General features: G+C 44.5%; 1 protein-coding gene across 15 annotated transcripts in view; it reads left to right on the top strand.

The window, feature by feature from the left end:
• The window catches only part of JAKMIP3 (Janus kinase and microtubule interacting protein 3), a 75,814-nt gene that overhangs the window by 36,686 nt on the left and 26,691 nt on the right, over nucleotides 1-12,437 (top strand). For all 15 annotated transcript variants that reach the window (XM_066598858.1, XM_066598863.1, XM_066598859.1 and 12 more), the window contains 4 exons: nucleotides 2,702-2,848; nucleotides 4,893-5,024; nucleotides 5,220-5,255; nucleotides 8,946-9,005. In XM_066598858.1, the coding sequence (XP_066454955.1) occupies nucleotides 2,702-2,848; nucleotides 4,893-5,024; nucleotides 5,220-5,255; nucleotides 8,946-9,005 (375 nt within the window). The remainder of the gene's footprint in view (nucleotides 1-2,701; nucleotides 2,849-4,892; nucleotides 5,025-5,219; nucleotides 5,256-8,945; nucleotides 9,006-12,437) is intronic.

The following is a 12,437-nucleotide window of genomic DNA, read 5'->3' as shown; positions in this document are numbered from 1 at the left end:
CGTTAAAATTCTGTCTCGGAACTGGAGGGAAATTTATTACTTGTTCTTCTCTGCTGTCCATACGATCTGCCATTCAAGGTCTAGGTTTCAGACATACAAGATGGTCAGCACAATCTTCAGACAAATCCCCACAGTTCATTGTCTGTGTTAGGCTACTAATGCACTATGCCTGATCTCTGATTGGCCAGAGCTCTTCACATGATGCAGGCTGGACAATCAGACAGCACTGCACAGTGTGCAATAGCTAGACAGAAAACGGCATTGGCCATCTTCAATGGCCGAAACCAGAATGGTGGATCTGACAGATGGCAGAGAATATCAAGTACAGGTAATATAACCTCATCCCTTCTGTTCCTGGATCAGAATTGTACCTCGAAACTGGAGGAATAACCCATCTCTGATCAGTCAGGTGGGTCATAAAGGATCATGGCCAACTCTGATCAGCTGTTCAAATATTGATATTTTTTGGACTGCCTAATCTATGATAACATTTTGCTGCCTGGGTCATTGGACAAGAAGTATTATCATGGGCACACAAGAAGAGGGGTTCTTCTCACAGTAGTCTGTAAAGGTGGCCATATGCACGTTATAGTTGATTTCTACCCAAACAACCATTCATGATACTCCAAAAAGTAATCTCCCGCAGCTACTGTCCTGACAGTATCTGATCCCTGCTACACTTTTCTTCCTTTTGTATGTCATATGACCACTGCAGTCAATTACCCGCTGTATGCAACTGATGATGAAATAATGATCAGCCAGTAATTGGTTGCAGCAGTCATGTAACCCTGTGACCAGACAGCATTGCTGGAGCCAGAGGAAGAGTGCAGTTGGGATTGGGCACCATCAGATTGGCAGCTGCAGGGGAAAAGGCGAAGTGATTGTGACTTTTGTTAAGTTTTTATACAGGGCTAGACACATTTAAATGTATTATTTTCTTGCAAGACCACCCCTTTAACAATGAACAAAGCTGACAGATAACAGACTGTCGTAGTCTTTAACAAAGTTGGATGCATTTAAAATTTTTACCCAATAGTTTCTTATTCTTAGAGCATTCTTAGAAGATGGTTTATTCTTCATCTTCTGTCATTGAACACTTATGACTAGAGATGAGCGAGTATACTCGCTAAGGCACATTACTCGAGCGAGTAGTGCCTTAGCCGAGTATCTCCCCGCTCGTCTCTAAAGATTCGGGGGCCGGTGGGAGGTGGGGAGCAGCGGGGGAGAGCAGGGAGGAACGGAGGGGAGATCTCTCTCTCCATGTCTTCCCCCCGCAACTCACCTGTCACCCGCCGCCGGCCCCCGAATCTTTAGAGACGAGCAGGGAGATACTCGGCTAAGGCACTACTCGCTCGAGTAATGTGCCTTAGCGAGTATACTCGCTCATCTCTAATTATGACCAATTTGAACAATTATAATGACCAATGTGAACTAAAATGTGTATGACCTCATTGGTGTAATTATTGCGGGTGGTGGTGTTGCGACGCAGAATTCAAGATACCATGCAGCAGAAGGAGTAACCAAAGTGTACAGTATTTATTGAAACACACAAAAAATAGAAATGATCAATGATAAAACAACAATAATGATTTAGCAAGTTAACTTTTACCGTCGTTTAACTTGGACCTAACCACTGCTAGCTAAAACTTAGGAATAATCATACATTGCAAGCAATAACACTCGACTGAGAGCGATGCCGAGTATTAGAATGTACAGGTTATAGAATAAAATACACAACTTTCCCTTTGAGGGTAACACTCCAATATAGTCTTTTAGAAAGGTCGATTCCCATATGCATGCACAATGTCTCTTTAAATAACACAGACTATGAATTTGGGTTTCAGAAACTTAGCAATAGTTCAGAGTCCTTAGTATAAGCTCTAGCTTCTGCAGAAGGCCTGCTGACTGATTACAGTTTAACTCTTTACTTGGTGTGCACACAAAGAGTTTTTTTTTTTTTTTTAGGCCAGCCTCACTTACAGTTCTGTGGGACATAAATCTCCACTGCTCTTAACCCCAGCTTGTCTGAGGTCAGGAGGCTGAATCTATTGTGCTGTCCTCAGTCCTTATCACAGTCCAGTTGCCCTCTCCAGGTTGGAGCCATAGCACAGCTGCTTTCTCCTTCATGGCTCCAGGCAACAGGCACTGCAGGTCTCTCAGCTTTCTGAACTTTGTCTACCACCAATATCTGGACATGAAGATGAGATTACTTTAATGGCTAGAAAGAAGGATGTTTTTCCTATAGAAATCTAAAACATTTCTAATTGTGGGCAATGAAGACATGTATAAATATATTGGGGCAGATTTACTGTTAGTAATGCGCCACTTTTCTGTTTTGCACCATATTTATGATGTATTTTAGACACTTTCAGAAACCTTATAAAACACGTTTGCAAAAAGGGCATGATGTTCATGAAAATGAGGTGCAGACTAAATGCATCAAAATGTGGGTGCAAAAATCTGGCACAAACTAAGCCAACTTTAGTAGGTGGTATAAAGTTAGACTAGACAGTCTAAAGATGCAGCAGATCTATCATCCAGCAGAGCTACTGTGACCCATTTTAATACTGTCTAGTCCAACTTTGCACTGTCTAAGTATTAGACAGGATCAGTAAATCGGACCATTGTATCTGAACCATGTTAATTTGATGAGTTGCACACTCCTCTCTCCTCTAACATCATCCACACTTTTGTGTTCCAGCTAAAACGCCTCAGAGAAGCAGAAAGTCAATATAAACCTATTCTAGACAAAAACAAACGCCTTAGTCGGAAGAATGAGGAAATGTCCCATTCACTGCGCCGCATGGAAAACAAATTAAAGTTTTTAACACAAGAAAACATAGAAATGGTGAGTAATGTCCAAAACCTAATATCACATCTGGAACTATTATGTTCTTATGCAGGATCCTCACATATTATAGTTGGTTTAGCTGTATTTATGCCAGCGTGATCAAGATGACCGCTGGGGATGGTGAACTTACAGATGTAGTAGAGCTGAATGTATTTTTTATATCGGCATATGAACTTCATAGAGGAGGTCTACAGCTCTATATACCCTTCTATGGGCCAGAACAAAGAGACTGGTAGAGACAGTAGCTCTTGTTTTGGTAGACCTGGTCTAGTCCCACATTATATGGTCAGTCATTTATTTGATGTAGCATTGTACATACCCATTCAATGGCTTTTCTGGTTACAATTCATCAAATAACTATTGCCACCAGGTTTCCCATACAAGCCACACTGTAATATACTTACATTTTGTGAAGTGTCCCATTTGCCCAATCTCAAGGTGGTCACATTTTCCTACTTCTGCTGCTCTGCTGTTCCCAGATGCCTTCACATCCAGCTAGGAACGGCATGTCATCACTGACATCACTGACTGCTGAGCCTGGATGTCTCCTCCTTGATTTCTATATTATCCGCATATGCACAGTTAGTTCTGGCTGGTGCGCATGAGTTGGAGCAAGATACATCCCAGTCCAACTTGGCATTGTACATCAAGAACTGGAAGTGATGGAACAAAAAAAAAAAAACTCACGGGGGTAACTTCAGGAACAAGAAAGAAGACTTAAAACAAGTCTCCAGTCCTGAGACAAAGTTTGTTCAAAGTTACATTATCTGGTGCTCCCCATTTCCCAGTTCGGCCACTGATCCACCTGTTCAGTAGCTGCTCTTATCCCTTCCAACATGGCCATGGCATTCTGGTGACTACTTGTTGCACACTGTTCTTCATTAGTCAGACAGGGCATGCTGCTTCCTGATTAATCTTTACTGCTCACATTAGCGGCACAGACCAATCAGACCAACATGCGATGTCTAAAGCCCCATTTGCAGGCAAAGATAATCACTCAAACTTTGTTCAAAAGGTAGCTTGAATGATAGTTTGAGCGATCATTTTGCATAAACTACTAATGGGCACTAATGCGCATTAGTAGCTTATTAGCTTCATTTGCGTGCAAATGAGGCTCCCTTTGCTGTATGCAAATAACAGCAGGTGGTCTGTTATCTGCATACAGCTTCATTGTTCTCCCGCAAGACAGCAGCTGAAAACAATCTTATCAGTGCTCCCGCAGAGAATCACAGCATGCGGTCCCTGCTATCAGCTGGCCGGCTGAACAATGTTTTTTTGGCTGAACTAAAAATCATTATTTGGCCAAGAAGCAGACGATGGTAGAACTTATACGCAACGATTATTGCTCAAAAGGGAGAACGGGGAAAGTGACTTGTTATTTGTATAGCGCCAACTTATTCCGCAGCGCTTACAAAAGACATCATTTGAACAAATTTTGGGTGATAATCAGAGATGAGCAAGCATACTCACTAAGGGCAATTCCTCGATCGAGCATTGCCCTTAGCGAGTACCTGCCCGCTCGGGAGCAAAGATTCGGCTGCCAGCGGCGGGGGAGAGCAGGGAGGAACAGAGGGAAGATCTCTCTCCCCCCTCACCTGTCACCTGTGCCGGCACCCGAACCTTCTCTGCTGAGCGGAGAGATACTCGCTAAGGACAATGCTCGATTGAGCAATTGTCCTTAGTGAGTATGCTTGCTCATCTCTAGTGTTAATAATTGCATGTAAATGGGGCTTTAGACTACCAATGCACCACCAGTGCCCAGTGTGCATTGAGTAGTCTAAGAATCACCACTGCCATCTTAGACATATGGAGAGGAGCCTCAAGTACAGCCTGATTGGCAACCTCACCTCCAGTCCCTGATATCAGAGAGTTACTTTAGAGATACATGGGAAAATTAGTAGATCATTTAGGGAAACAATGAGTATTTTTTAGAAATCATTCTGGGAGTTGGAAACCCCCTTTAATGTTTTGTCATCTATAACACCACTACAGTTTTACTTCAGTTCATAACCATATGTACTTTTTACATTTACTCATTTAGAGACAAAAGGCCGGCACGATACGAAGACCCAGCTCTTTGAATGATCTTGACCTAAGTCGAGAAGAGAGGGAAATCGACTTTTTAAGGCTACAAATTAATGAGCAACAAATAATAATTGATGACCTTTCTAAGGTAAAACATATAAAGCTTTAATTCTTGCACCTCTGACCAGAATTCACATGTGGTTCCAGGAAAGCTTTCTCAGTTCTCTTCAGGCTGGTTGTTAGTAATCAGATGAGACAATGTAGCAGTTTGGTTAGTAAATAGATAACTGTTGCAAACATCATGTTACAAATGTTATGGTGTTATTTCCATCTTTCTTCCCAGACATTGGAGACTGCAGGCTATGTGAAGAGCGTCCTTGTAAGTACTAGACACATGTCTATTTCACTTTTAAGAAGTTGAGGGGCATAAAGTGTAACTGTGCTTTCACAAATCTGAAAGTTAACAGAACTGCAATTTATTGCAATTGAAATGCCAGTTTACACGCTCGCATGTTACACCTGTCCCATGGAATAGAATGGCAATTAAACACCAAATTAGGCCGCCTGCAGATGGCCGGTTTGGATCCGGCAGCGAGAATTCTCGCCGCGGGACCCGACCCGAGCGCTTGCAGAGAGCAGCGCGTACTTACCCGCGCCCCGCAGCTCCGGATCTCTCATGTGCGGGCTGCCGGGCAGCCGGCGCATGCGCAGACCAGAGCCGGTGGCCGGTGAGTGACATGCTGCAGCTTGTTTGCCGCGCGAGATTTCGCATGGCCAAACCGCAGCCGTCTGCCTAGGATCGCGTTTGCTATCGCAATCCTATGGCAGCTTCCAAGGGCGGAAATTCCGCGGGAAATCCCGCGGCGGAATTTCCGCCCATCTGCAGGCGGCCTTAGGGCCAGCAGTATTTGTTTTCCTGTGCTGAACAAAGGGTGACTCCCTCCCCCTCTCTTTTTTTTAAAGCTACTATAGACTTCTATGGCAGTTTTCTGCGTAACACGGACAAAGATAGGGCAAGTCTCACTTTTTCTCGGATGCAAATTTTGCACGCCAGAAACTCGCTCGTCTCAACGAATCCATTGAAATCAGTGCCTTTGATTTGATGCTTTATACGCGCAAGATTTTCACGTACGGAAATGCCTCCGCAAACGCGTATGTCTATTTAAGCCCTAAGTCTCAATATTTAAACCTTTCCAATCCACTGCCTGACCTCTGAAGACATTATGATTTAAGGCTGTACAGCTCCGATGTTGGAAGACGTCCGTCGGGGTTCTCTTACTGTATATTGCCAGCCTCTCTGCTGTCGGAGCCTATCCAACGTGTTACCTAATGCAGTACTGGCTTTAGCCAGCAGATAGCGACGTTGTATAACGGCAGAAAAATTAAGCAAGCTCCCTTGGAAAACCAGGATACAAATTGGATTGGAAAGGGTTAATAGGTGATCTGTCAGTGAGGCTGGACTGACAGCTTAGTTTCCCTCTGCTCTCTCCTGTCCTGCACCTTCTTTTCAGTTAATGTATGACCTCATAAAGTTTATCTTTGCTTTGGTCATAAATTAGCTCATGAAAAGCGCAGAAAAAAAATAATAATCAGCCCATCAGCCTCAATGACAGACCTCCGACTGAGACTTAGACTATAGTATACAGCAGTGATATGTAGAAGCTGTAGAAGATAAACGGGGAAAACATTTTAACTAAATCTTATTGCAGAAATGATTGTCAGACCAAAATCTATACATTTAAGTAAAAAAAATGTTGTCCCCTGAAGATGTCCACAGCCTCTAAATTAGCGCCTGCAGAGCTCTGTACATGAATGTTGCTCATACTATTTGCACTTTTAAAGGAGTATTACAGATTCAGCAAATAAAGATCATTGCTTGCAGTCATAGAATGGGAAAGTGGGAAAAGTTTGTCCTGATCCCACAATGCACATAGGTGCTTGTTAAAAAACAAAGCTCTGATAACTGCACTGTAACAAGCCCAGCATGGGTGTCCATCCCAGGGACAGGAAGTAAGCAATAATTGCATTTACATGGTTGACCTCCGTGACCTCTGTTATCTCCATTGGCGGCGGGCGGGTATCAGTTGTTAAAGATGGCTATCACCCATCATGTATGTAGCTGGCTCAGCTCCCGAGCCCCATCCATACACAGACACTAGAGATGAGCGAACGTACTCGTAATGAGTACTTACGCACCCGAGTACCGCCATTTTCGAGTACTTCAGTACTCGGGCGTAAAGATTCGGGGGGCGCGGGGGGGGGGGCGGGGAGAGGCGCGGCGGTGCGGGGGGTAGCAGCGGGGAACAGGGGGGAGCCCTCTCTCTCTCCCTCTCCCCCCCACTCCCCACTGCTACCCCCCGTGCCGCCACGGCGCCCCCCGAATCTTTACGCGCGAGTACTGCTGTACTCGAAAATGGCGGTGCTCGGGTGCGTAAGTACTCGTAACGAGTACGTTCGCTCATCTCTAACAGACACCCAACGTGTCAGGGAGAGATTAAAGGTGTTTTCCAGGGAAATACTATTGATGATGTATCCTCAGGATAGGTCATTAATAGGTGATCAGCTGGGGTCTGCCGCTCGGGACCCTGACTGATCAGCTGAGTGCGTGCATGCTGTCAGCGCAGCAATAACACAGAGTTCGGAGCAGAAGCCTCTGTGCTGACCTCTGTGTAGTGGCCAGAACTTGTAACTGCAAGCACGACTCTCATTGAAATCAATGGGATCCGTGCCTGCAGTTACAAGTGCTAGCCACTATAAAGAGGTCGGCGCTGAGGCTTCCGCTGCTTCCCCTCTGACCTCTGTGTATTTGGAGCAGAAGTCTCTGCGCCGACCACCCATGTAGTGGCCAGCGCTTGAACTGCAGGCACGGCTTCCATTAAATTCAATGAGAGCCGTGCCTGCAGTTACAAGCGCCGGCCACTACACAGAGGTCGATGCAGAGGCTTCTGCTTCAACCTTTATTTGTTGCGGCACTGACAATGTGCGCCCACTCAGCTGATCAGTTGGGGTCCTGAGTGGCGGACCCCAGCCAATTAACTATTGATGATCTATCCTGATGATAGGTTATCAGTAGTATTTCCCTGGAAAACCCCTTTGAGGACGCAGTGATGTTTTGGGTTTATTTATCTCCACTTTCCAAAAGCCTTAAAGGGGTTGTCCCGCGAAAGCAAGTGGGGGTATACACTTCTGTATGGCCATATTAATGCACTTTGTAATGTACATTGTGCATTAAATATGAGCCAAACAGAAGTTATTCACTTACCTGCTCCGTTGCTAGCGTCCCCGTCGCCATGGTGCCGTCTAATTTCAGCGTCTAATCTCCCGATTAGACGCGCTTGCGCAGTCCGGTCTTCTCCCTTCTGAATGGGGCCGCTCGTGCCGGAGAGCTGCTCCTCGTAGCTGCGCCCCGTCACGTGTGCCGATTCCAGCCAATCAGGAGGCTGGAATCGGCAATGGAACGCACAGAGCCCACGGTGCACCATGGGAGAAGACCTGCGGTCCACCGTGGGTGAAGATCCCGGCGGCCATCTTCGCAAGGTAAGTAAGAAGTCACCGGAGCGCGGGGATTCGGGTAAGTACTATCCGGTTTTTTTTTTAAACCCCTGCATCGGGTTTGTCTCGCGCCGAACGGGGGGGCTATTGAAAAAAAAAAAAAACACGTTTCGGCGCGGGACAACCCCTTTAACTTTTTTTATTTTCCCATCAACATAACTAAATGCCAACTTGTATGTTGCAGAATGAGCTGTTATATTGATTAGCACCATTTTGGGGTACAAATGACTTTTTTTTATTAGTTTCCTTACATTTTTGGGAGGCAGAATGAACAAAAACGCATTTTGGCTTTGTTTAGTTTTTTTTTTTACAGTGTTCATCATACAGAATAAAACAATGTGCTCAATGTATTGTAAGGGTGATTACGATGCAGCAATGCCATGTAGGGGGTTAACATTGGGGACGTATCTGTCGGTTACAGCCCCTAAAACAACCTAGCGATATATGCTTCTTGAATTTCCCATGCCAGTCACATACTGGAAAACTACTTACAACTTATTTTAATTTCTATCCGCAGGACCGAGAAAAGCTTTTAAGATTTAGGAAGCAACGGAAAAAAATGACTAAACTCCCTAAGGTAAAATATGCTTTCCTGTAGGAAGATTTCAGTTCGGAATAAATGATTTAAGGAAAAAAACGTTCTGTCTCTAAGCAGAGAGAAGTAGCAATGCCTGTAAATTGTGCTTTATTAGTGTCATTCGTGATGCCTCTCCATGTTATTGAGATCTTTGAAGAGTAAACCCCTTGACTTCTGTAAATATTAGCACGGGTCGTTTTAGTCTCTGGTAGAGGTGCGGGAATCAGGATGGATTTGCATCGCTGATTGCCTATTAACCCTTTGCAATCCAAATTAGAATTCAGTGTTTCCTAGGGGGCTTTCTCTTTTTGCCATGATACAATAGCGCCATCTGCTGGCTAGAGCCAGTACTGCAGTATGGGACATGCTGGAGAGGCCCCGACAACAGAGTGGCCAGTAATCTACAGTAAGAATACCCTGCCGGACGTCTTCCGACATCGGAGCTGTACAGCCTTCAATCAGAATGTCTTTAGACGTCAGACAGTGGATTGGAAAGGGTTAAAGAATTGCTTCAATCTGCATATCGCTAGAATATGGAATCATCTCCAAATCAGTGGGACCCCCCATTATTCCTGAGAATGAAGGGGCCGCAACACTGGTTTAACACTCAAGAGTTATTTCCTGCACCGGTCACCCTCGTCTATCCCCTGTGCAGGGAATTGAAAAGTTGCTCTTTGTAAATGTAACCTTGCTGCATGTCCCTGCAGAGGGGAGCGTTACTGTGCAAGGGAAACTTTGCAGGAGTGTTGCTAAGCCAGAACTGCCACTTCTTCCTTCTGTGGATCGGCAGGGGTCCCGATACTGATCAGAAAGTGGTAGCATATTGTAGCGATATGGAATGTGGAATATTTGAGAATATCATATAATAAATCATTGTAAGTTGTGGTAGGGGCATACATAAAACTCAAGGGGCCCCATAGCAGAACACAGAAGAAGCCCCCGCTTCCCTGTAGGCTTAGATACAGCAGCTCAGCTTTAGTATACCTCTAAAGAATCACCTAATAATAATCAGATACCAGCTCTACACAGTGATAGTGATTGCAGTACAGGTACCTCCAGTAAGCACAGGTGACTTCTCAGGTTGGTGAGCCCTGTTGCGTTTTTCTTCTTTATTCAGTCCCAGAGGACTTCTTGTTGTACACTCTGCCCATCAGGGAAAACGGGAGGAGTTTAGTACCGTGTTAGCCAGTAGAGCAAAGTGTGATTGTTCTCAGTAAGAAAAATGAAGTAATCTTGTAGATATGATACCTTTTAATAACTAACAAAAATACATGGTGTTATTGTAAGCTTTTCGATCCTATCAGAATCCTTCCTCAGGCATAATAAAAAGGATTGGGATGGGGCACATATACACATGAACACATGGGAGTATACAGACACGATGAGCTTAATTTGCACTACCAGAGAAAGCATGAGAGGGCACAGACATTGTGATTAATAGCACTTAGATAAATATCAGGGAGGGAAGGAGGGAGGAGCAAAACAGTAAATGACAAGGAATGCAAAAACTTGGAATCTCTACATTGCTGTTAGGGGGTCAACACCAGGCCAACTTGTCACCACCGTTGTGGGTTTCTCATTTCTCACAATCTCTATTTGTGTAAAAAAAAACCTCTGAGATTCATACTGTATCCGGCAGTATCATAGATAGTTATAAGCTTATATTCCCAAATTCTTCTGTGACGTTGGGTCCTAAAATTGCCTTTATGTATGATAACCCTCCCCATCCATAGCAGTGGCATGACCTGTCTAAATTGGAGGAACCCCGTTGGGTTTTGGGTATTTAGTAAAACTAGATTTCTGATCAGTCTTGGATAATGGAGTACAGCTACAGGTATAGCAAAGTGTAACTGGAGACTTATCGTGTTAAGAAAAAGCTTTATTATAAATGTTACTTGCCCTTTCAATAGCTTTTCAATGGCTTAAGATAACTTATGGCAGAAAGTTCAAGCACTGAGGTCAATTTAAACTTTGCTATATCCGTACAATAAGAAGTTAAACACAGTTTGTACACAATCATCATTTACTTGGCTTCAGCATCACCAAACACTTTCACTGTTACTAAGTTACAACAGCAGGAATAATGAAACAATAAAGCGCCTGCTGGCAACTTTACTTACTGCTTCACTCCTGATGTTAAAAGACCCCGTTTTTTGATTTTGCTGAAATAAAGTAAAGTGAAAAGCCGCTGAGTAAAATAGGAAACCTTCTTAGTTATGTTGCATCAATAAGATTTCTTTAAGGGGTTGTGCAGAAATTCGACAAAACAGCCGCCATCTATGCAGCTTGTAGTGACCGGTACTAGGATGGGAGAATACATGTGCAGACCAACGGCAGATAGGGACGGATCCTAAGCAGGGGCGTAACTATAGAGGATGCAGGGGATGCGGTTGCACCCGGGCTCAGGAGCCTTAGGGGGCCCATAAGGCCTCTCTTCTCCATATAGAGAACCCATTACTATAAGTAAAGCATTATAGTTGGGGGCCCTGTTACAGGTTTTGCATCGGGACCCAGGAGCTTCAAGTTACGCCTCTGGTCCTGAGGCTACACTGTGCAGAACAGAATTACTGCTGAAACATGTGATTGGCTGAGCGGTCATGGGCACAATGATCTGCACATGACGCAGCCCGCTACTTCTTTGTCCAAAATGGCCAGGACGCGTTGCTCCACTGCTGGACGGTGAGCCACTTAAGGGTGACTACCCACTACAGCTTTATTTTCACTGCGAAATTCGCAGCGTTTTTTTTCTGCAGGGCTCTATGGGACTTGTAATGTTAAAATCGCGATCGGGAAAAATTTTGCGCGATCGCGATTTTAACATTACAAGTCCTATAGAGCCCTGTAGAAAAAAAAACGCTGCGAATTTCGCAGTGAAAAGAAACTGTAGTGGGTAGTCACCCTAAGAAGGTAAGCACATTTTTTGCTTGAAAGCAATGGGATAGAATGCTGGGGACTTCTGCCACAGCTGTGACAGCTGTGGCAGGAGTTTCCTTCGTCAACGCTTCTCTTTTCAATGGGGCTAGCGCTGCTGCAGCTGGCCCCACTGAAATGACTGCCGATATCCCGGCGTGATGCTGGCTTTTTTCTCGCACTGCGATGCAATACTCTCGCATCGCAGTGGAGAAAAAAACGCCAGTGAGTGTCCACCCTAAGGAAGAGTAGAGGGGGATAATGACCTCACATGATCTAGACCCTATGCTTCTCTTAATACATCCCAGAATTAGTCCAAATAATAAAAAAAAGTCATGAATTCATACTAAAAAGAGACAGATTTTATCTTGTTCTGAACCTCCATTGTACAAGATGGCGTCTCATATTCGTATGTCCTATGGATGTCAAAGAGCGGGGTTCCCCAATCGAGACCCCTCTATGTTCCAGAATGGAGAAACTCTCAGTAAGATGGCTCCTATCCTGACAGACCTTCTGTCATCC

This window comes from Eleutherodactylus coqui, chromosome 4 (assembly GCF_035609145.1).
Source record: "Eleutherodactylus coqui strain aEleCoq1 chromosome 4, aEleCoq1.hap1, whole genome shotgun sequence".
Lineage (NCBI taxonomy): Eukaryota > Metazoa > Chordata > Amphibia > Anura > Eleutherodactylidae > Eleutherodactylus > Eleutherodactylus coqui.
Note: the sequence above shows the minus strand (reverse complement) of the source record. Positions and strands in the feature narration are given on the sequence as shown.